General features: G+C 44.7%; 1 protein-coding gene across 3 annotated transcripts in view; it reads right to left on the bottom strand.

Moving 5' to 3' along the window:
* Positions 1-16,498: 16,498 nt before the first annotated feature.
* LOC143792044 (uncharacterized) overlaps positions 16,499-24,257 on the bottom strand; it is a 53,504-nt gene continuing 45,745 nt past the window's right edge. For 2 of the 3 annotated variants that reach the window (XM_077279283.1, XM_077279281.1), the window contains one exon: positions 16,499-16,659. In XM_077279283.1, coding sequence (XP_077135398.1) covers positions 16,514-16,659 — 146 coding nt within the window. In that variant the 3' untranslated portion in view covers positions 16,499-16,513. Of the gene's footprint in view, positions 16,660-23,571; positions 24,126-24,257 lie in introns of those variants that run through there. The other variant, XM_077279282.1, reaches the window with a different exon arrangement.

Genomic DNA, 24,257 nt, shown 5'->3' with positions numbered 1-24,257 from the left:
GAAGCGAAGCTAGAAGGCAGTGCACTACACCAGTGGTAGCGAGCATAGCGAGCCCTGCTAGGCCAATAGCAACCCCTGCACTACAGAGGTCTACACGTAGCACCAAGAATCAAACTCCCCTTTGCTACAAAACTTGGAGGTATTAACTAAAGTTGCTAATTGTATTTGTGTAAATATCTTTGTTAAAAGTTTTTAAAAAAATGGACAACGGAGCAATGGACAGTGAATTGCTCCAAAACTCTCAAAAGGGACCCCTTTGTTTACCCGGGGTCCCTGCTGTTTTAAAGTTTCAACCACTGAACTGAGAGTCATGAACTGTGCATGACGAAACTTTTGCAACGTTCAAGCGTCCTCACCTCCCATAAAGGGAAGCACTGTTATAAATTCACTTGTTCATAGCATTTACTTGTTTATAGTGTTTCAAAAATTTTGTCTGTTTTCTAATAACATGTAATGTTGTTTTTCTTTTCTCAGTCCGTGAGTACTGGATTTAACCGGGGGGGGGGGGGGGGGGGATGGGGGGGGGAGTGCAGCGCCACAGTGTCCTGGTCGTTGCAGTAATGTCGCTCTGCCACTAAGGGGAGTGATGTTACGTCTGATTGCACTAAAAGAGTTCACCTGACCAAGTATCACAGACACACACTACACTCCACACTCCGGCCACCAGGGGGGTGGCTCTATTAGGCCACTCCTCACACTTTGGTAAAACTGGGGGTTGGACAGGAAGTCAGGGAGAAAGCAGCTAGGGAGAGCTGGAGAGAGGTCCTGTCAGGGGTGGGATCCTGACAGCGGCCTAGGACAGACAGAACGTTACGGAGCCGTGCTTGAGTGTTACAGCGGCAGACTCCTAAGAAAGGACACGAAAGCGGAGTATATTGCAGAGAAGTGAGAAGCGAAATCACAGCGCAGAGGAGATATAACCAGAAGGAGTCATGCTTTTAAGACCGTGGCAACATCCTTCTGAGGCACGTAGCCGGTGGCCGGAGCACCGAGGAAGTAAGGGACTCTACGTATTACTTCAAACAGCGGCAGGACAGTTAACTATAGGTTGGCTGTCTCACCTAAATCTCCTACGAAGACAAAGGAGGCAATTGTGGGAGAGGGGCGTCTCTAGGGTCCCAGAATAACTCCAGGCCTACCCCGTCATACGGGTGCGTCCTAGCCATATCATCTGGGGGACGGAGAGAGAGAGAACATCAGAAACAGACAGCAGTTGTGAGGACTATCCCGTGGTGCTCAGCAGGGAAGAACAACAACACACAGGTGCTAGAAGGTAGGCACTGATTTCCACCTGCAAAGGGAACTCTGGATGTGCCTTCGGACCGGCCGGTCTCAGCCAGCCCTGTTAGCAGTGCTCTGGATTGAGGATCCTGAAGCCTTCAGTAAAGAGACTGCAACCCTGGGTCCTCGTTATTCATCGCGACCTGCACCACGCACCACCATCACACCTTTTCATTGGACGCACCTTAGCAGGGTCACGGACCGGGTCTAGCCACCGTGACAACCCCAGGACCGAAACAGAGAGGCCCGGTACCGAGTACCCCGCGGCCCTGCGTCTGGGGGCGCTCCATATGTGTATATATATATATTATACTGCTCAAAAAAAGGGAACACTTAAACAACAGAATATAACTCCAAGTAAATCAAACTTCTGTGAAATAAAACTTCACTTGGGAGCAACACTGTTTGACAATCAATTTCACATGCTGTTGTGCAAATGGAATAGACAACAGATGGAAATTATTGGCAATTATCAAGACACACTCAATAAAGGAGTAGTTCTGCAGGTGGAGACCACAGACCACATCTCAGTACCAATGCTTTCTGGCTGATGTTTTGGTCACTTTTGAATGTTGGTTGTGCTTTCACACTCGTGGTAGCATGAGATGGACTCTACAACCCACACAAGTGGCTCAGGTAGTGCAGCCCATCCAGGATGGCACATCAATGCGAGCTGTGGCAAGACGGTTTGCTGTGTCTGTCAGCGTAGTGTCCAGAGGCTGGAGGCGCTACCAGGAGACAGGCCAGTACACCAGGAGACATGGAGCGGGCCATAGACGGGCAACAACCCAGCAGCAGGACCGCTACCTCAGCCTTTGTGTAAGGAGGAACAGGAGGAGCACTGCCAGAGCCCTGAAAAATGACCTCCAGCAGTCCACAAAAGTGCATGTGTCTACACAAACGGTTAGAAACCGACTCCATGAGGATGGTCTGAGTGCCCAACATCCACAGATGGGGGTTGTGCTCACAGCCCAACAATGTGCAGGACGATTGGCATTCGCCACTGAGCACCAGTATTGGAAAATTTGCCACTGGCGCACAGCCCTCCATGTGCTCGCCAGAGGTAGTTTGACTGCCATTAGGTACCGAGATGAGATCCTCAGACCACTTGTGAAACCATATATGGTGCGGTTGGCCCTGGGTTCCTCCTAATGCAGGACAATTCCCGACCTCATGTGGTTGGAGTGTGTCATCAGTTCCTGCAAGATGAAGGCATTGAAGCTATGGACTGGCCCGCTTGTTCCCCAGACCTGAATTGGATTGAACACATCTGGGACATCATGTCTCGCACCATCCACCAATGTCACGTTGAACCACAGACTTTCCAGGAGTTGGTGGATGCTTTAATACAGGTCTGGAAGGAGATCCCTCAGGAGACCACCCGCTGCCTCATCAGGAGCATGCCCAGGCAAAGTAGGGAGATCATACAGGCACATGGAGGCCACACACACAACTGAACATCATTTCCTTGTCTTGAGGCATTTCCACTGAAGTGGGATCAGCCTGTAATTTGATTTTCCACTTTGATTTTGAGTATCATTCCAGACCTCCATAGGATGTTCATTTGGACTTACATTGATCATTTTTATGTTTTATTGTTCTCAACACATTCCACTATGTAATGAATAAACATTTGCAAATGAAATATTTAATTAAGCGATATCTAGGATGTGGTATTATAGTGTTCCCTTTATTTTTTTGAGAAGCGTGTGTGTGTGTGTGTGTGTGTGTGTGTGTGTGTGTGTGTGTGTGTGTGTGTGTGTGTGTGTGTGTGTGTGTGTGTGTGTATATATATATATATATATATATATATATATATATATATATATATATATATATACAGTACAAAGCAAAAGTTTGGACACACCTCATTTAAAGATTTTTCTGTATTTTCATGACTGAAAATTGTACATTCACAGTGAAGGCATCAAAACTATGAATTAACACACGTGGAATGATATACTTAACAAACAAGTGTGAAACAACTGAAAATATGTCTTATATTCTAGGTTCTTCAAAGTACCATATATACTCGAGTATAAGCCGACCCGAGTATAAGCCGACCCCCCAAATTTTGCCACAAAAAACTGGGAAAACTTATTGAATATCCATATTGAATCAGGAGCCCCATATAATGTTCCATACAGATCATGAAGGGCCCCATAAGATGCTCCATACAAAGTACGCCCCATATAATCCTGCACAAAGGTTAATAATGGCCCCATAAGATGCTCCACACATTATGGCCCCATGAGATGCTCCACACATTAGGGGCCCCATGAGATGCTCCACACATTAGGGGCCACATGAGATGCTCCACACATTAGGGGCGCCATGAGATGCTCCACACATTAGGGGCCCCATGAGATGCTCCTCATATTATGCCCCATAAGATGCTCCACACATTAGGGGCCCCATGAGATGCTGCACACATTAGGGGCCCCATGAGGTGCTCCACACATTAGGGGCCCCATGAGATGCTCCACACATTAGGGGCCCCATGAGATGCTCCACACATTAGGGGCCCCATGAGATGCTCCACACATTAGGGGCCACATGAGATGCTCCACACATTAGGGGCCACATGAGATGCTCCACACATTAGGGGCCCCATGAGATGCTCCACACATTAGGGGCCCCATGAGATGCTCCACACATTAGGGGCCACATGAGATGCTCCACACATTAGGGGCCCCATGAGATGCTCCACACATTAGGGGCCCAATGAGATGCTCCACACATTAGGGGCCACATGAGATGCTCCACACATTAAAGGCCACATGAGATGCTCCACACATTAGGGGCCACATGAGATGCTCCACACATTAGGGGCCCCATGAGATGCTCCACACATTAGGGGCCACATGAGATGCTCCACACATTAGGGGCCACATGAGATGCTCCACACATTAGGGGCCCCATGAGATGCTCCACACATTAGGGGCCCCATGAGATGCTCCACACATTAGGGGCCACATGAGATGCTCCACACATTAGGGGCCCCATGAGATGCTCCACACATTAGGGGCCCAATGAGATGCTCCACACATTAGGGGCCACATGAGATGCTCCACACATTAAAGGCCACATGAGATGCTCCACACATTAGGGGCCACATGAGATGCTCCACACATCATGCCCCATAAGATGCTCCACACATTTGCCCCATTTGCTGGTGCTGCGATTAAAATAAAAAAAAATCACATACTCACCTCTCTTCGCTCAGGCCCCCGGCACTTGCGATAGTCACCTTCCACATTCCATCGCTGCGCGCTGCTCTGTCTTCTATCCTCTGCACTGACTGTTCAGGCAGAGGGCGGCGCGCACACTAATCGTGTCATCGCGCCCTCTGATCTGAACAGTCACAGCCAGAGGACGGAAGACAAAGCAGCGCGCAGCGATGGAACGGGGGACAGGTGACTATCGCGCAATGCTCCCCCTCCCCTGATATACTTATGCAGCGCCCCCACCGCCGCAGGGCCGAGGGGTACCCGGTACCGAGCCTGTGAGTCTCTGCTCTGGGGTTGTCACGGTGGCTAGGCCCCGGTCCGTGGCCCTGCCGAGGGGCGCACAGTGGAAGGATATAATAATTGATGGTGGTGGTGATGCTGTAGTGGTGCAGTGCAGTAAATAACGAGGACACCAAGTTGCAGTCTCTTTACCTCTTTACTGAAGATCTCTGGGTCCTCAGTCCGGAATCCGGATAACCAGGCTACGCAAGTCCGGCCGGTCCAATGGCACCTCCAGAGTTCTCTTAACAGGTGGAAATCTGTGCCTTCCTTCTAGCGCTAATGTGTTGCGGTCCTTCCCTGCTGTGCTTACGGAAAGTCCCCACAACTGTTGTGTCCGTTTCTTAAGTTCCCTCACAACTCAATTAGATGATGTTCTGCTAATTCTCCGTTCCTCCCTGATGTTACGGTTAGAACGGCACCCGTTTGACGGGTAGGCTCGGAGCTCTTCCGGGACCCTAGAGTCGCCCCTCTCCACAAGTTGCCCCCCAAGACTGCATAGGTGATTTAGGTGAGACAGCCCGCCTTAGACTGACTGTCCTGCCGCTGTTTATATTGCTTGAAGCTGAATATTGTAATACTCCCTCGGCGTTCCGGCCGCCGGTTGTGCGCCTCAGTAGAATGTTGCCTCGATCTTACAGCACGACCCCTACTGGTATTCTCCTTGTTGCTTTGATCTCGTTTCTCACTCAGCACAATCTATCTCGCTTCCAATCCTTCCTTGGGCACCGCCGCTATACTGAGCAGGCACGGTCCCGTTACGTTCTCTCTAGTTGCCAAGTCTCTGTCAGGATCCCACTCCTGACAGAGACCCTACCGAATCTTCTCCCGCAACACCCTCTGCCACAAGGTGTTGCCTGGCTCCAACCCAGTCAGCTTTCTGTCTAACTTCCTGCCTGACCCCCAGTTTTACCAGTGTGTGAGGAGTGGCCTAATGAATAGAACCCTTAGCTCCCCCTGGAGACCCGGCGGTGAAATGTATTGGTGTCTGTGATACCTGATCAGATGAACTCCTTCAGTGCCATCAGACGTACCATAGCTCCCCTTAGTGGCGGAGCCACAGTACTGCAACGACCAGGACTCTGGGGCGCTGCACTCCCCCCTGGTTAAATCCAGTACTCCGGGACTGGGAAGAAAACAACAATACAATTTAGCAAAAAGACATACAATTTTGTTGAGTGCAATAACAATAAGTATATTTGAACAGAGATTCCCTTTATGGGAGGTGAGGACACTTGAACGTTACAAACATGGTTAAATATCATAGCAACATGCTATAAATAACTTTTCTTACCCAACCGGGTATTCTACTTAGTACAAATTCTTGAACAATAATTTAACATTGCCTTTAAGGACGTACACTCTAAATCCGCTAAAGACCTTCTTATAATCACATTATAAGGCAATTTAACTTTTACATTCTCCTTCTTTAAATCTGCAGGACCGCCTGTCCTAAGGGCACCAGACCTACTGCCTCTCCTTTCTTACAGGACCGCTCCTTTCAGCCCGAGCCTTCTGTCTTTTCAACTACTATACATAGTATAGAACATAACATTACTTTCAGTTTAGGATCAATGAGCCATTTCTTCAAGGCTCCTAAGAGGACTCACTAACTAACCCCATACGGGTTCACTCTCTGTCCTCATTCTTCTATCAACATTATCAAACATTTTTCACAATTAACTTGTTAAATACACATAACTTTCTCATGCAAACATTATCATCACTTTCTTTTTGTCAAGACATTATTGCTATCTGTCAGTCTTAAAGCAATACCATTCTTTAAGTGCAACTAATGGACATCCCCTTTAAGAGGGGACCAAGTCTTTATGAGGTAGCATATCTTCTCAAGCTACCAGTCCATACTCAGCAAAGGTTCCAGTGTGGTATCTTCACGAAGAGTCCTTTTTGAAGTAAAACCAGTAGGGAGCACCTTTAATAAGGTGCAAACTATTTACAAAAAGTTTGTATCATGCACTGTTCATGATTGCGGCAGTTCTTTGTAAACTTGGGTAAACAAGGAGCAAAAGGAAAATAAAACCAAAAATAAAAGCAATAGGGATCCCGGGTAAACTAAGGGATCCCTTTAAGAATAACCCAGGTCGGGTATTAGTAGCAAAAAGCAGGGAAACAAACAGTTAACTATGTACAGTTTCAGGTTTCCGAGGTTTAGTTGGATGGCTTCCAGGACTGCACCTGGCACTTAACCCTTTCTGGCCTGGGAAAAGTGAGGTCCAGGGCTACACCCAGTGCTGGACAAACGCCGTTAATCCGTCTTTCATGTACGGTTAAATCATGCGCGACGATGGAGGTCTGCGCAGCTTGAGTATGGACATTTGCTGCAGCAGAGGTAGCGGCTGCTGCAAGATCAGTCACTGGAACGGAGTCAGCAGCTGTGGCACTAGCAGTCACTGGAGTGGTGTCGGTCGTCGGGGCAGGGTCGTCTTTCATACCTGCTTCAGATGCGGTCCCTCCGATGCCGGTCTGCTCCGTCTCCGCTGGGGTCTGGAACGCTGGTTGCGGGGCCTTGTGCTGCGGCGTTGTCATCTCTGCATGCAGCATACCGCTTTCCGGCAGGGCCTTGCTTTCCAGCTTCGGGCCAAGCGAGGCTGCCGACAGGCGTCTGGTAAGGCTCCCGATGGTGGTCTTCTTCCACCCGGCCTCAGTGCTCAGCTGCGTCTGCAGGAGTTGGTGGGTCAGCTCGTCCGCTCCGGTCTGCAGGAGGTCAGCGTCAGCTATGGAGGTCTGGCTGCGGTGCCTCTTCGGGTAGCTGGGGGAGTCCTCGGCTCCGACCCCACGTTCCGGCTCCAGGCGGCTGGCCATGGCATCCTCCATGTCGTTGACTTCTTCTTCCTGGTCCTTTTCCCGCTCTCTCCTTCGTGGGCGGTTTCGTTTTCTCTGTCTCTGCCCACCATTGAGGATCAGGAGGCGGATCTCGGCTGCTGACGGACACGTCCTCAAGGGGCCGAGATATTTAGACTGGGTGGCCATTGTCTTTCGCGCTCTTCAGCTTGTTCACGCCCACTTCCACGCCCTTCTTCTTCTCCTGCGCTCTCCTTAGCGCTGTAATGGCGGCGGTTTTGGCGCGAACTTTTGGCGGCAAGTGACAATCCACAGTCTTTGCAATAAAGTACAGTCCAAGCACAATAAATCACAGTTCCAAGTATAATAAATCACAGTTCCAAGGCACACATGACCTGATTCTTCAGGCTTAAGTAGATCCTGTTCGTGACGCCAAATTTGCAGCGCCCCCACCGCCGCAGGGCCGAGGGGTACCCGGTACCGGGCCTGTGAGTGTCTGCTCTGGGGTTGTCACGGTGGCTAGGCCCCGGTCCGTGGCCCTGCCGAGGGGCGCACAGTGGAAGGATATAATAAATGATGGTGGTGGTGATGCTGTAGTGGTGCAGTGCAGTAAATAACGAGGACACCAAGTTGCAGTCTCTTTACCTCTTTACTGAAGATCTCTGGGTCCTCAGTCCGGAATCCGGATAACCAGGCTACGCAAGTCCGGCCGGTCCAATGGCACCTCCAGAGTTCTCTTAACAGGTGGAAATCTGTGCCTTCCTTCTAGCGCTATGTGTTGCGGTCCTTCTCTGCTGTGCTTACGGAAAGTCCCCACAACTGTTGTGTCCGTTTCTTAAGTTCCCTCACAACTCAATTAGATGATGTTCTGCTAATTCTCCGTTCCTCCCTGATGTTACGGTTAGAACGGCACCCGTTTGACGGGTAGGCTCGGAGCTCTTCCGGGACCCTAGAGTCGCCCCTCTCCACAAGTTGCCCCCCAAGACTGCATAGGTGATTTAGGTGAGACAGCCCGCCTTAGACTGACTGTCCTGCCGCTGTTTAGAGTATTGCTTGAAGCTGAATATTGTAATACTCCCTCGGCGTTCCGGCCGCCGGTTGTGCGCCTCAGTAGAATGTTGCCTCGATCTTACAGCACGACCCCTACTGGTATTCTCCTTGTTGCTTTGATCTCGTTTCTCACTCAGCACAATCTATCTCGCTTCCAATCCTTCCTTGGGCACCGTCGCTATACTGAGCAGGCACGGTCCCGTTACGTTCTCTCTAGTTGCCAAGTCTCTGTCAGGATCCCACTCCTGACAGAGACCCTACCGAATCTTCTCCCGCAACACCCTCTGCCACAAGGTGTTGCCTGGCTCCAACCCAGTCAGCTTTCTGTCTAACTTCCTGCCTGACCCCCAGTTTTACCAGTGTGTGAGGAGTGGCCTAATGAATAGAACCCTTAGCTCCCCCTGGAGGCCCGGCGGTGAAATGTATTGGTGTCTGTGATACCTGATCAGATGAACTCCTTCAGTGGCATCAGACGTACCATAGCTCCCCTTAGTGGCGGAGCCACAGTACTGCAACGACCAGGACTCTGGGGCGCTGCACTTATCTGGCAGCGTCTCACTGTCAGATGGTCTCCGGGAGCCGGCGGCATCAGCGGTCATGTACCGCACATTACAGTCATGAATATGCGTGCATATTCATGACTTTAATGAGCGGTACCACGTGACCACTGAACACAGGAAGAGCTGCCCGGAGACCATCGGAGATGCAGGGACAGCGCCAGGAACAGGTGAGTATATCACAGCCGCCGCTGCCCCTCACCCGCCGACCCCACACCGACACTGACTCGAGTATAAGCCGAGAGGGTCACTTTCAGCCCAAAAAAGTGGGCTGAAAATCTTGGCTTATACTCGAGTATATACGGTAGCTACCTTTTGATTTGATGACTGCTTTGCACGCTCTTGGCATTCTCTTGATGAGCTTCAAGAGGTACCTAGAATAGAAGACATATTTTCAGTTGTTTCACACTTTTTTGTTAAGTATATAATTCCACATGTGTTAATTCATAGTTTTGAAGCCTTCAGTGTGAATTTACAATTTTCATAGTCATGAAAATACAGAAAAATCTTTAAATGAGAAGGTGTGTCCAATCTTTTGGTCTGTACTGTATGTATATATACATAAATAAATATATATATATATATATATATATATATATATATATATATATATATACATAATATATATATTTTGCATGTTGTGCTCCCCACAAGGTGAAAAAAGATCTTTGAGGGCGTTAAAACCTTAAAATACTTTTTTTTTCTATTGCTAGTTGTCCCTGTAACTGGGACTGACATATCAGTCCCAGTAACAGGGTAAATTCAGCCTCCTCCTGGAACTGAAGAGCTGATTTGAGTATGCTCCTATCCAGCAGTGCCTGCTCCTTTTCGGCACACAACAATCACAAGATCACTAGGATGGGAGGATAAAGTGCTTCCTAAAATTTATACACGGGGCTTGATCAGAGCTGTGAATATTGTAATAAACATCTCTGCCTTTTCTATGGAATGTCAGGCCGAGCATGGCAGCAAGCTGTGTCTCAGTGCAGCTGCTGACTCTGTTAGGACGTTCTTGAACATCCCAGGATCATGGGTGATTCTCTGCCAGATGCTGCATTTAAAGTATTTGTCCAAGCTTAGAAAACCATGGCTACTTCCTTCCAGAAACAGTACTGGTCCATAAAGTGTGTCTGACGTTCCAGCTGGAAGTGAATGGTGCCGAGCTGCCATACCACACTGGCTGTGGACAGATCTGGCACTTGTTTTAGAAGAAAGCAGCAACGTTTTAAACCTGGAATGCTACTATAATCAAACAAAAACTTGGTGAAGCGTAAAGCTCATTATATTTATGCCTGATACAGTTTCCAAATTCTAGACCTCATAAAAAGCCACCCACAGTCAGCTCATTTTCTTAATCATTCTTTTTTTTAAGCCTATGTCATGTCTGCTGGCAATGTCCTAAATATTGGAGAAATGCAATTTTGGGAACTGCAGTGACAAACTTTCACACTAGTCCATGTGGACTCATTTCTAATTCCATGGTCACTTCCCTTCCAGCTGTGTAAACATCCAGTGATATCATGGCTGGAGTGTTACGGAATACCAAGAGGAGGAGACCCACCACGCTTTTCAGTTCAGGTAGTGCAATAATCAGCATCTCAGCAGCATACACTAATGTGCTATGTGACTTCTGTGCACAAGGCTGATGCAGCTACTCCGCTAAAGTATCATTGAAATATAGTTTAAAAGCACGTATTTGGTGTCCTTGAGTTCATTATTTATTCACAAAAAGGAAAGGATTCAGGGAAAATGGAAAATTATTGTTCTGGTAGACGTATTCTTTTTTGCTGTGATCCATTCACATTTTCATGTAAAATGCAGGAGTCAACAGGAGACAAAGTATGCAAAGTGAGCTAGCCCTTAGTTTCAAAGCAATGTGTCAAAATACAACGATCAGTGTAGACATCTTACTGAAATAAATGCTCAATGTAGACATCTTCCTGAGAAAAACACTCATCTTAGGGTTCGCTCACATCTGCATATATAAAATTGCTCAGATTCTCAGCCAGAAAAGTTGGCGAGTGTCCTGCGCTTGTCATTCCGTATGTCATGTGAGTGCTATGCGAGCATGCGTTTCTTTCTCGCCTAGCATCCATATATCATGCGTATGCATCTTTTACATACTATAATACTCTATGTAAATTTTTAAAAAAACTGCATGAACTGGGATATAAATTGGTGTGCATGCAGTGTGTAAGCGCATGTTCACACTGGTCACTAAACAGAAAAAAACAAAGACAGAAACATAAAGATTAAATATCCTACAGTACATATATAAATAGCATAGTGCATGAAAATAATATACGGTATTTAGTTAACATGTTTTTTTTAATCAAAAAAATGCGAAAGCCATCCCGTCACGGTGACCGTAATTGGGACAGTCCTAACTCTAATATTAAAAACCTTACAATTTGTCAAGTGACATGCATGTGGATAAGGGCTGAGATGGACTGAGCCCAAATGATGGACACACAGCCACAGGAGACCACATCAATAATGCCCAGCTCAAAGGAAGGCAGGCCACACATTTATGTCAATATCGGGTTTTTTCTGCCTGTTTGCATCATGTGTGGCCTGCCTTTCCTTTGAGCTGGGCATTTTTGATGTGGTCTCCCATGGCTGTGTGTCCACTATTTGGGCTCAGTCCGTCTCAGCCCTTATCCACATGCATGTCACTTGACAAACGGTAAGGTTTATATTAGAGTTAGGACTGTCCCAATTACAGTTGCAGTGACGAGGTGGGATGGCTTTCACATTTTGGTTAATAATAAAACATGTTAAATAAATACCATATATTATTTTCATGCACTATTGCTATTTAATTATTTATTTACTGGTATTTAATGGTATTTAATCATTATGTTTCTCTCTTTGATTTTTTCTATGTAAATTCAATCTAGTTGTTATAAATAATAAAGCAATCATATATAAAGATACAGATAGATGATCGAAAGATAAAAGATCTATAATAGATATACATATTTATTTTAGATAGATATATATCCTGCATATTTATAATTTCACAAGCCCCGTACATATTATAAACTTGCACACTTTAGTGTCTTTCATGTGACACTAAAGGGTGTTTAGTAGTGATGAGCGAATATACTTGTTACTCGAGATTTCCCGAGCACGCTCGGGTGTCCTCCGTGTATTTTATAGTGCTCGGAAATTTAGTTTTTATTGCCGCAGCTGAATGATTTACATCTGTTAGCCAGCATAAGTACATGTGGGGGTTGCCTGGTTGCTAGGGAATCTCCACATGTACTTATGCTGTCTAACAGATGTAAATCATTCAGCTGCGGCAATAAAAACTAAATTTCCGAGCACTAAAAAATACTCGGAGGACCCCTGAGCGTGCTCGAGAAATCTCGAGTAACGAGTATATTTGCTCATCACTAGTGTTTAGCCTTGTTTAACCTAATAAATAATTGAAAAATACCAACCTGGGGTTCCCCCTATTTTTGATAACCAGCAAAGGTATAGCAGACAGTTGTGGGCTGATATTATCAGACCGGGAAGGTCCATGTTTACTGGACCCTTTATTATTATTATTATTATTATTATTATTATTTTTATTAGTGCAATGTTTCACACGCACCCATAGACTTAGAGTACAGACCAAAAGCTTGGACACACCTTCTCATTTAAAGATTTTTCTGTATTTTCATGACTATGAAAATTGTACATTCACACTGAAGGCATCAAAACTATGAATTAACACATGTGGAATTATATACTTAACAAAAAAGTGTGAAACAACTGAAATTATGTCTTATATTCTAGGTTCTTCAAAGTAGCCACCTTTTGCTTTGATGACTGCTTTGCACACTCTTGGCATTCTCTTGATGAGCTTCAAGAGGTAGTCACCGGAATGGTTTCCACTTCACAGGTGTGCCCTGTCAGGTTTAATAAGTGGGATTTCTTGCCTTATAAATGGGGTTGGGACCATCAGTTGTGTTGTGCAGAAGTCTGGTGGATACACAGCTGATAGTCCTACTGAATAGACTGTTAGCTGCTTTTTTCTTGCCGTAATACAAATTCTAAGTAAAGAAAAACGAGTGGCCATCATTACTTTAAGAAATGAAGGTCAGTCAGTCTGAAAAATTGGGCAAACTTTGAAAGTGTCCCCAAGTGCAGTTGCAAAAACCATCAAGTGCTACAAAGAAACTGGCTCACATGAGTATCGCCCCAGGAAAGGAAGACCAAGAGTCACCTCTGCTTCTGAGGATAAGTTTATCCGAATCACCAGCCTCAGAAATCTCAGGTTAACAGCAGCTCAGATTAGAGACCAGGTCAATGCCACACAGAGTTTTAGCAGCAGACACATCTCTACAACAACTGTTAAGAGGAGACTTTGTGCAGCAGGCCTTCATGGTAACATAGCTGCTAGGAAACCACTGCTAAAGAGAGGCAACAAGCAGAAGAGACTTGTTTGGGCTAAAGAACACAAGGAATGGACATTAGACCAGTGAAAATCTGTGCTCTGGTCTGATGAGTCAAAATTTGAGATCTTTGGTTCCAACCACCGTGTCTTTGTGCGACGCAGAAAAGGTGAACGGATGGACTATACATGCCTGGTTCCCACTGTGAAGCATGGAGGAGGAGGTGTGATGGTGTGGGGATGCTTTGCTGGTGACACTGTTGGGGATTTATTCAAAATTGAAGGCATACTGAACCAGCATGGCTACCACAGCATCTTGCAGCGCCATGCTATTCCATCCGGTTTGCGTTTAGTTGGACCATCATTTATTTTTCAAGAGGACAATGACCCCAAACACACCTCCAGGCTGTGTAAGGGCTATTTGACCAAAAAGGAGAGTGATGGGGTGCTACACCAGATGACCTGGCCTCCACAGTCACCAGACCTGAACCCAGTCGAGATGGTTTGGGGTGAGCTGGACCGCAGAGTGAAGGCAAAAGGGCCAACAAGTGCTAAGCATCTCTGGGAACTCCTTCAAGATTGTTGGAAGACCATTCCTGGTGACTACCTCTTGAAGCTCATCAAGAGAATGCCAAGAGTGTGCAAAGCAGTCATCAAAGCAAAAGGTGGCTACTTTTAAGAACCTAGAATATAAGACATAATTTCAGTTGTTTCACACTTTTTTGTTAAGTATATAATTCCTCATGTGTTAATTCATAGTTTTGATGCCTTCAGTGTGAATGTAGAATTTTCATAGTCATGAAAATACAGAAAAATCTTTAAATGAGAAGGTGTGTCCAAACTTTTGGTCTGTAATGTATATATAGACTTATCTGTTTGATTGCGATCCGAATTTGGCATGCAATCACAGCATGCTGCAATTTTTTTTCCTTTCCAATCGCAATTGTTCCACTCCTGTTTTTGGTTTGAAAATATTGATGTAAAATATTGACTAAATACTAAACGTGTGAACATGGCCTTTCTGAAATAAGCGTTCAGTGTACACATCTTAGGCCACAATCACATGTTCAGTATTTGGTCAGTACTTTACATCAGTATTTGTAAGCCAAAATCAGGAGGGGAACAACCAGAGGAAAAGTATAATAGGCACTTGTGCACCACTTCTGTATTTATCACCCTCTCCTGGTTTTGGCTTATTAATATTGATGTCAAATACTGACCTAATACTGAACATGTGTATGTGGCCTTACTGAAATAAAAGCAGTGTAAATTGACTACGGGCAGTAGCCATGGCCGAGCTGCTACTTCACAACACCTTGGCTCTTCACAGGAAAAGATGGGTTCTGGCACGGTGTTGGTAATGTGAGGGCCTTGCGCCCATGCAGGTCACCTTAACCCAATAGTGTTGGCTGGCCAGGACCCCGAATTTCACAGTTTAATAAAGTAGAATCCCATTCACACATGGGTACTTTACTGATCTTGATAAGGGTTATGTACAAAGGATAGCGGGTAGACAGTTGTAAGCATGTTTCCTTCACACTGAAAAGTATTTTCACACACATCATTTACTTCCATTGTAGTCTACTCCAAGGCCAGGGAAACACACTGTTTTTCCCTACTTCACCACCACAACCCATCTTCTAGGCCCCAGTCCTGATCAGCAAGTTTCTCTCTACTCGCTCAGCAGTTCTGCCTCCTATTACTATGGAAGCCCTGGATCTACTGCTCCGGACCCCCACTAGTTCCACAATCTCAGTCCCCTTTAGGTCAGATACCTTCCACACTAGAAAGCTCTCAGGTTTCTCGTGGCACATTGTCCTATGCAAGGACTCCTTTAAGGTGGAAGGCAACTCTGTCTCGTCAGTAATTCTCTTCAGGATCTCACTATCCCTGTCCGTACATCTCTTTATGCTGTGAATCACCCCTTGGCAGCACTGCACATTTGTTACTTCTTCAGACTCTAACTGCTATCTCTTCCTAACCAGGAAATGCAGTCCTTTTTACCTATCACTAAGCCCTCCCCCTGTGGGCTAGTTCCAAATGTAACTGTGTCTGACACTGCTGTCTGTTGCTGGGCAGATGTAACCTTTCACCTACATTCTATGCAAACACTACAACATCTATCTATCATGCATTACATCAGTATAGCTTATACAATACTTTACATTATCACATGCTACATTATACATTACCAACATTATCTATAACACTATCTACAACATTATCCATAACACTGCTGTACACTATGGATTACATTGTAAATGTTTATATATATTGTGGACTCACTCAGCTGGTTGAAGGTAGTCACATGAACACTTTCCGTTTAAGTTTTCAGTTGGTTTATTAAAAACCTATTGCGTAAACCAGTCCAAAATTAGGTAAATAAACATGGCTCTTCTGGCATAACAGGAAGAAAACAAAATAATATACAGTATGGTTTGTGTGGCTGTGGGGATCCGCCCGCTCAGGAGAACAAAAACAAGGTTCAGTTCTCTTTAACATGAGCACAGCTCGGGAGATCTCATCTCCAGACACACCAAACACTGAACAAGTTCAAGGGCTCCACATTTACCTTCTGGACCACACCCTGGGATTGCAAATAATGGGTACAGCCTCCCACCTACTCTTGAGGTGTCCCCAAATCTCAGCCCTTAATATGTCCGATTAACCCCTCTCACCACATAGTGTGCTGGAGCATTTTTCCAGGTTCATATCACTGAGGCTAACATCCTTAGTGACACATGTTTTCCCTCCAGTATTTTACCAGTGACCTTCTCACAATATAAGTATATATCAAAATATATGTAAAAGCCACATAACACTTTTACAAATAACATGATTGGTGTCTTCAGGGATAGGAACACGACAGTCATTGTCCACACTCCTAACAGCTCGGTGTAGACATGTTACTGAAATAGAGTTTAAACAGTTTATTTCTGTGCCCTCCAGTCCGGGTGTATTAGATATTCTTTCTTTTGTGGTCTGTAATCAGGTGGATAAGATCCAGAAGTTCCTTTAAATGCTGTTGGAGGTCCCGTAGACAAAGTCCTAAGCAACCTCTCCATAGCTTTCCCTTCTGAAATTAAGTAAAATGATGTGTTAGATATGGATATATAGTAATATAGTAATAACACCAGCTTGTGGCATGTATATATACATATATACACAGTGGGTACGGAAAGTATTCAGACCCGTTTAAATGTTTCACTCTTTGTTTCATTGCAGCCATTTAGTAAATTCAAAAAAGGTCATTTTTTTTGCCATCAATGTATAGTACACTCTGCACCCCATCTTGACTGAAAAAAAACAGAAATGTAGAAATTTTTGCAAAATTAGTAAAAAAACAAATCCTTAAATATAATATGGTTATAAGTATTCAGACCCTCTGCTCAAACACTCATATTTAAGTCACATGCTGTCCATTTCCTTGTGTTCCTCCTTGAGATGGTTCTACTCCTTCATTGGAGTCCAGCTGTGTTTAATTAAACTGATAGGACTTGATTTGGAAAGGCACACACCTGTCTATATAAGACCTCACAGCTCACAGTGCATGTCAGACCAAATGACAATCATGAGGTCAAAGGAACTGACCAAGAAGCTCAGAGAAAGAATTGTGGCAAGGCACAGATCTTGGTCTGGCCAAGGTTACAACAGAATTTCTGCAGTACTCAAGGCTCCTAAAAGCTAAGTGGCCTCCAAAATCCTTAAATGGAAGAAGTTTGGGACCACCATAAGTCTTCCTAGACCTGGCCGTCCAGCCAAAGTGGGCAATCATGGGAGAAGAGCCTTGGTGAGAGAGGTAAAGAAGAACCACAAGATCACTGTGGCTGAGCTCCAGAGATGCAGTAGGGAGATGGGAGAAAGTATCACAAAGTCAACTATCACTGCAGCCCTTCACCAGTCTGGCCTGTCATGATTCTCAATGGCGAGAGAACATAGCCCAGCATATATAAGAACTAGCTCTTGGAAGATGGAATCTAAACTGACCATGAACTAAACCTGCCGCACAATTAACAGTGGCCGGGTAGCGTGCCTACGTTTTATCCCTAGACGCCCAGCGCCAGCCGGAGGACTAACTAATCCTAGCAGAGGAAAATACAGTCCTGGCTCACCTCTAGAGAAATTTCCCCAAAAGGCAGACAGAGGCCCCCACATATATTGGCGGTGATTTTAGATGAAATGACAAACGTAGTATGAAAATAGGTTTAGCAAAATCGAGGTCCGCTTACTAGATAGCAGGAAGACAGAAAGGGCACTTTCATGGTCAGCTGAAAACCCTATCAAAACACCATCCAGAAATTACTTTAAGACTCTAGTATTAACTCATAACACCAGAGTGGCAATTTCAGATCACAAGAGCTTTCCAGACACAGTAACGAAACAGCAGCTGTGAACTGGAACAAAATGCAAAAACAAACAAGGACGAAAGTCCAACTTAGCTGGGAGTTGTCTAGTAGCAGGAACATGCAAAGAAAGGCTTCTGATTACATTGTTGACCGGCATGAAACTGACAGAGGAGCAAGGTTATATAGAGACTCCCACATCCTGATGGGAACAGGTGAACAAAGAGGATGATGCACACAAGTTCAATTCCACCAGTGGCCACCGGGGGAGCCCAGAATCCAATTTCACAACACTGGCCTTTATGTCAGAGAGGCCTGACGAAAGCTTCTCCTCAGTGCAAGACATATGAAAGCCTGCATAGAGTTTGCTAAAAAAAACACATGAAGGACACCCAGACTATGAGAAATAAGATTCTCTAGTCTGATGAGAAGAAGATTTTTTTTGGTGATAATTCTAAGTGGTATGTGTGGAGAAAACCAGGCACTGCTCATCACCTGCCCAATACAATCACAACAGTGAAACATGGTGGTGGCAGCATCATGCTATGGGGTGTTTTTCAGCTGCTGGGACAGGACGACTGGTTTTCATTGAAGTAAACACAAATGCGGCCAAGTACAGAGATATCCTAGATGAAAACCACTTCCAGAGTGCTCTAGACCTCAGACTTGGCCGGAGGTTCACCTTTCAACAAGACAATGACCCGAAGCACACAGCTAAAATAACAAAGGAATGGCTTCAGAACAACTCTGTGACCATAATTGACTGGCCCAGCCAGAGCCCTGACCTAAACCCAATTGAGCATCTCTGGAGAGACCTGAAAATGGTTGCCCAGCAACGTTCACCATTCAACCTGACGGAACTGGAGAGGTTCTGCAAGGAAGAATGGCAGAAGGTCCCCAAATCCAGGTGTGAAAATCTTGTAGCATCATTCCCAAGAAGATCCATGGCTGCACTAGCTCAAAAGGGTGCTTTTACTGAATACTGAGCAAAGGGTCTGAATACTTATGACCATGTAATATTTCAGTTTTTCTTTTTTAATAAATTTGCAAAAATTACTACATCTCTGTTTTTTTTCAGTCAAGATGGGGTCCAGAGTGTACATTAATGAGAAAAAAAATGAACTTTTTTGAATTTATCAAAGGCTGCAATGAAACAGAGTGAAAAATTTAAAAGGGTATGAATACTTTCCGTACCCACTGTATGTATGTATCCAGAGAACAAATTTTTAAAAATCATTGAAAGCAGATATTGTAAAACAAAAGTTGGTGATAAAACTTAACTTTTAATTATAATTCATATCAAAAATATATGCTGACCACCAATGTTCTTTTTAGCAGATCACAACACCATAGTCACAAAAAACACAAAAATCCATTAGCATAGAGCTTAAAAAGTCAATAAGAACAAATGGTATTGAACCTTATTATACACAGGTCATAACGAAAACAAGTAATGTTCAAATCAAGTGACACAGAGATACCACTAACAAGTAAGAACATGCGTTTCCCTGGTTGTTAGGTAAGCTTCATCAGGGAGCCCTTCTTGTTACATTCTGATCAATCAGTGCATCTAAAAAGGAAAGTGCTTTTTTTGTCCAGCTCATAGGTAAAATTATACCTCATAGTACTTTATAACTCATAGGTATTATGATTGAAATAATCCACAAGTCTTTTAAATGCCTGCTCAGTGCCAGACCAGACAATAAAAATATCATCAATGTATCTACTCAAAATGTAAATCGGACGTAGAATCTGAAAAGACCACAGTATCGTCGCACCAACCCAGGAATAAGTTAACATAGGCAAGTGCCACAGGACTACCTACAGCTGTGTCCCTTAGCTTGTAATATGCACCTTTTCTGACATTATCCTCCTGTTTGGCACCAAAAGAGAGAAAATCTGTTGGACTAAGGTAAAACTCTGGGGACATCACAGGTTACATTAAAAGCTACCATTAGCCATGTTCAAGGTGCTATCTTACCTCCGCTATATTTGTGGCCCCTATTACCTGGTTGTGAGTATGTATCTATTCTACATCTTTACCTTTGTTCATACCTTTAGGCTATGTTCACACTTTGCGGTTTTTGCTGCGGATCCGCAGCGGATTTGCAGCTGCGGATCCGCAGCCGTTTTCCATGCAGGGTACAGTACAATGTTACCCTATGGAAAACAAAAACCGCTGTGCCCACTTTGCGTTTTTCCGCTTGAAAATCAGCGCGGATTTTCTGCGGAAAAAAAGAAGTAGCATGTCAATTCTTTCTGCGGATTCCGCAGCGGTTTTCCACCTGCACCAATAGGAAAGTGCAGTTGGAAACCCGCAGTGGAATCCGCAGTAGAAACCGCACCCAAAACCGCAGTGAAAACCACCGCGGATTTGCACTGCGGGTTTTCCAAATCCGCAGCTGAAAAATCCGCAGCAAAAAAAGGATAGTGTGAACAAGCCCTAAAATACACAGTTTGTGAATTGTCCTGTTGTGTTAGATACAGCCACTGATCAACTGGACCTAATGACAGGTGAGACGTGTCGATTTTCTCATTTGTTAGTTGTACCTTTATGTCACTTGATTTAAATATTTGGTTTTGACCTATGTGTAAAAAGGTTTAATACCATTTTTCCTTATTAGCTCTTTGGGCTCTATGACAATGGCTTTTTGTGACTGGTTGGAACATTATTGTGACTTTCATTTCCACATTCCTAGACAAACATATGCCCACTAGAAAAGGTGCACATTGGGGAATATTTATGTCCACTCAACACTGAATCCAGATGGATGAAAATTTTGGTGTTAGTATTTATTTTTAACCATGAATTTTAAAGGGAACCTTTCACCCCCCAGGCGTTTGAAACTAAAAGAGCCACCTTGTGCAGCAGTAATGCTCCATTCTGACAAGGTGGCTCTTTTAGTTATTGGTGCTGTAACTGCAGAAATAATCCGTTTTGTAATTTGTCCCAAATACCTTTCTTCAGTCCTGGAGGCAGGCCTTTCCCCCCCTGCTGCAGATGCCACACAGCCGTCACTCAAGTCTTCTTGGCGCCGGGCGCCGCCTCCTCACCGCTGTTTTGAAATCAGCCGGCGCTGCCTGTGAATCCCAGCTCCGCAGTGTCTTCTGATTTATTCTCACCGCGGGGCTGGGATTCACAGGCAGGGCGACCGCACAGGCGCAGTCAGCTAGACTGCATATGAGGACAGACGGGCAGCGCTCACTGCGCCTGCCCAAGGCATGACAAAAGAGCGCAGGCGCCGGCTCATTTCAAAACAGCGCTGAGGAGGCGGCGGCCTAGTCACACATCACGTTGCTCAGTTAGGACACTCTTCCTTGGGATTCAAATTGTGAACCTCTAGCATGGCTTGTAACAGCTTTAGTATTGAGCTACAGGCAGCACTGCTAAGTAGAGGTGCATTTTCTCTGCATAAAGCTCCAAATAGTATGGTTCCACATTACAGGCATAATGTACTAGTAGATAGAGATGTATTATGCATATAGCGCCATCATATTCCACAGCACTTTACAGGCATTATCATTGCTGTCTCCAATGGACTCACAATCTAAATTCCCTGTCAGTAAACATGGGGAGAACATACAAACTCCTTTCAGATGTTTACCTTGGTGGGATTTGAATCCTGGACCCCAGCGCTGCAAAGCAACAGTGCTAACCACTGAGCCACTGTGCTGCCCTCGCTATATACCAGTACATCTCTATATGCATATAGTGGAGAAAATAAGTATTTAATACTTTGCCAATTTTGCAAGTTTTCCCATATACAAAGAATAGAGAGGTCTGTAATTTCTATCAACCGTGAGAGACAGATTCTTAAAATAAAAAACAGAAAATCACATTGTATGATTTTTAAATAATTAAATTGCATTTTATTGCATGAAATAAGTATTTCATCACCTACCGACCAGGAAGAATTCTGGCTCTGACAGACCTGTTAGGGTATGTGCACACGCTGCGGATTTTGCTGCGGGTCTGCAGCAGTTTCCCATGCGTTTACAGTATAATGTAAACCTATGGGAAACGAAATCCGCAGTGCACATGCTGCAGAAAAAAACATGCGGAAACGCAGCGGTTTACAAATCCGCCGTGGACCAATCTACGTGTGCACATACCCTTAGATTTTCTTAAAGAAGCCCTCCTACTCTGCACTCATTACCTGTATTAATTGCACCTGTTTGAACTCGCTGCTTGTATAAAAGAAATCCAGAAAATCACATTGTATGATTTTTACATAATTCATTTGCATTTTATTGCATGAAATAAGTATTTGATACAGTAGAAAAGCAGAACTTAATATTTGGCATAAAACCTTTGTAATTACAGAGGTCAGACGTTTCCTGTAGTTCTTGACCAAGTTTGCACACACTGCAGCTGGGATTTTGGCCCACTCCTCCATACGGATCTTCTCTAGATCTTTCAGGTTTCGGGGCTGTCACTAGGAAATATTGAGTTTCAGCTCCCTCCAAAGATTTTCTATAGGGTTCAGGTTGGGAGACTGGCTAGGCCTATGCATAATGCTTCTTCCGGAGCCACTCCTTAGTTGCTCTGGCTGTGTGTTTTGAGTCATTTTTATACCGGAAGACACAGCAACAACCGATCTTCAATGCTCTTATTGAGGGAAGAGATTGTTGGCCAAAAGCTCACGATACATGACCCCATCCATTCTCCCTTCAATATGATGCAGTCATCCTTCCCCCTTTGCAGAAAAGCATCCCCAAAGTATGATGTTTCCCCCACCCTGCTTCACAGCAAAGACGGTTTCCTTGGGGTTGCACTCATCCTTCTTCCTCCAAACACGGTGAGTGGAGTTGATACTAAAAAGTTCTATTTTAGTCAAGTTTGACCACATTACCTTCTTCCATGCCTCCTATGGATGATCCAGATGGTCATTGGCAAACTTCAAGTGGGCCTTGGCATGTGCTGGCATGAGCAGGGGGTACCTTGCAAGCCCTGCAGGATTTTAATCCATGATGGTGTAGTGTGTTACTAACATTATTGATTGAGACTGTGGTCCCAATTCTCCTCAGGTCATTGACCAGGTCCTCCCGTGTAGTTCTGGGGCTGATTCCTGACGTTTCCCAGAATCATCCTTACCCCACGAGGCGAAATCTTGCAAAAAGCACCAGACCGAGGAAGATTGACTTGATTTAAGTCATCTTATGCTTCTTCTTTTTTCTAATAATTGTGCCAACAGTTGCCTTCTCACCAAGCTGCTTGCCTATTGTCTTGTAGCCCATCCCAACTTCGTACAGGTCTACAATTTTGTACCTTGTGTCCTTAGACAGCTCTTTGGTTTTAGCCATGGTGAAGAGGTTGGAGTTTGATCAATTTAGTGTGTGGACATTATTATTATTATTATTATTATTTATTGTTATAGCGCCATTTATTCCATGGCGCTTTACATGTAAGGAGGGATATACATAATAAAAACAAGCACAATAATCTTAAACAATACAAGTCATGACTGGTACAGGAGGAGAGAGGACCCTGCCCACGAAGGCTCACAATCTACAAGGGATGGGTGAGAATACAGTAGGCGAGGATAGAGCTGGTCATGCAGCGGTTTGGTCGATTGGTGGTTACTGCAGGTTGTAGGCTTGTCGGAAGAGGTGGGTCTTCAGGCTCTTTTTGAAGGTTTCAATGGTAGGCGAGAGTGTGATGTGTTGTGGTAGAGGGTTCCAGAGTAGGGGTGATACGCGAGAGAAATCTTGTATACGATTGTGGGAAGAGGAGATAAGAGGGGAGTAGAGAAGGAGATCTTGTGAGGATCGTAGGTTGCGTGTAGGTAAGTACCAGGAGACGAGGTCACAGATGTATGGAGGAGACAGGTTGTGGATGGCTTTGTACATCATGGTTAGGGTTTTGTACCGGAGTCTCTGGGCAATGGGGAGCCAGTGAAGGGATTGACAGAGGGGAGAGGCCGGGGAATAGCGGGGGGACAGGTGGATTAGTCGGGCAGCAGAGTTTAGAATAGTTTGGAGGGGTGCGAGAGTGTTAGAGGGGAGGCCACAGAGCAGGAGGTTGCAGTAGTCAAGGCAAGAGATGATGAGGGCATGGACATATTCTTTTATACAAGTAATGAGTTCAAACAGGTGCAATTAATATAGGTAATGAGTGCAGAGTAGGAGGGCTTTTTAAAGAAAAACTAATAGGTCTGCTAGAGCCAGAATTCTTGCTGGTTGATAGATGATCAAATGCCTATTTAATTTAATAAAATGCAATTTAATTATTTAAAAATCATACAATGTGATTTTTTTATTTTTATTTTTAGATTCTGTCTCTTACAGTTGAAGTGTACCTATGATAAAAATTGCAGACCTCTCCATTCTT

This window comes from Ranitomeya variabilis, chromosome 1 (genome assembly GCF_051348905.1).
Source record: "Ranitomeya variabilis isolate aRanVar5 chromosome 1, aRanVar5.hap1, whole genome shotgun sequence".
Lineage (NCBI taxonomy): Eukaryota > Metazoa > Chordata > Amphibia > Anura > Dendrobatidae > Ranitomeya > Ranitomeya variabilis.
Note: the sequence above shows the minus strand (reverse complement) of the source record. Positions and strands in the feature narration are given on the sequence as shown.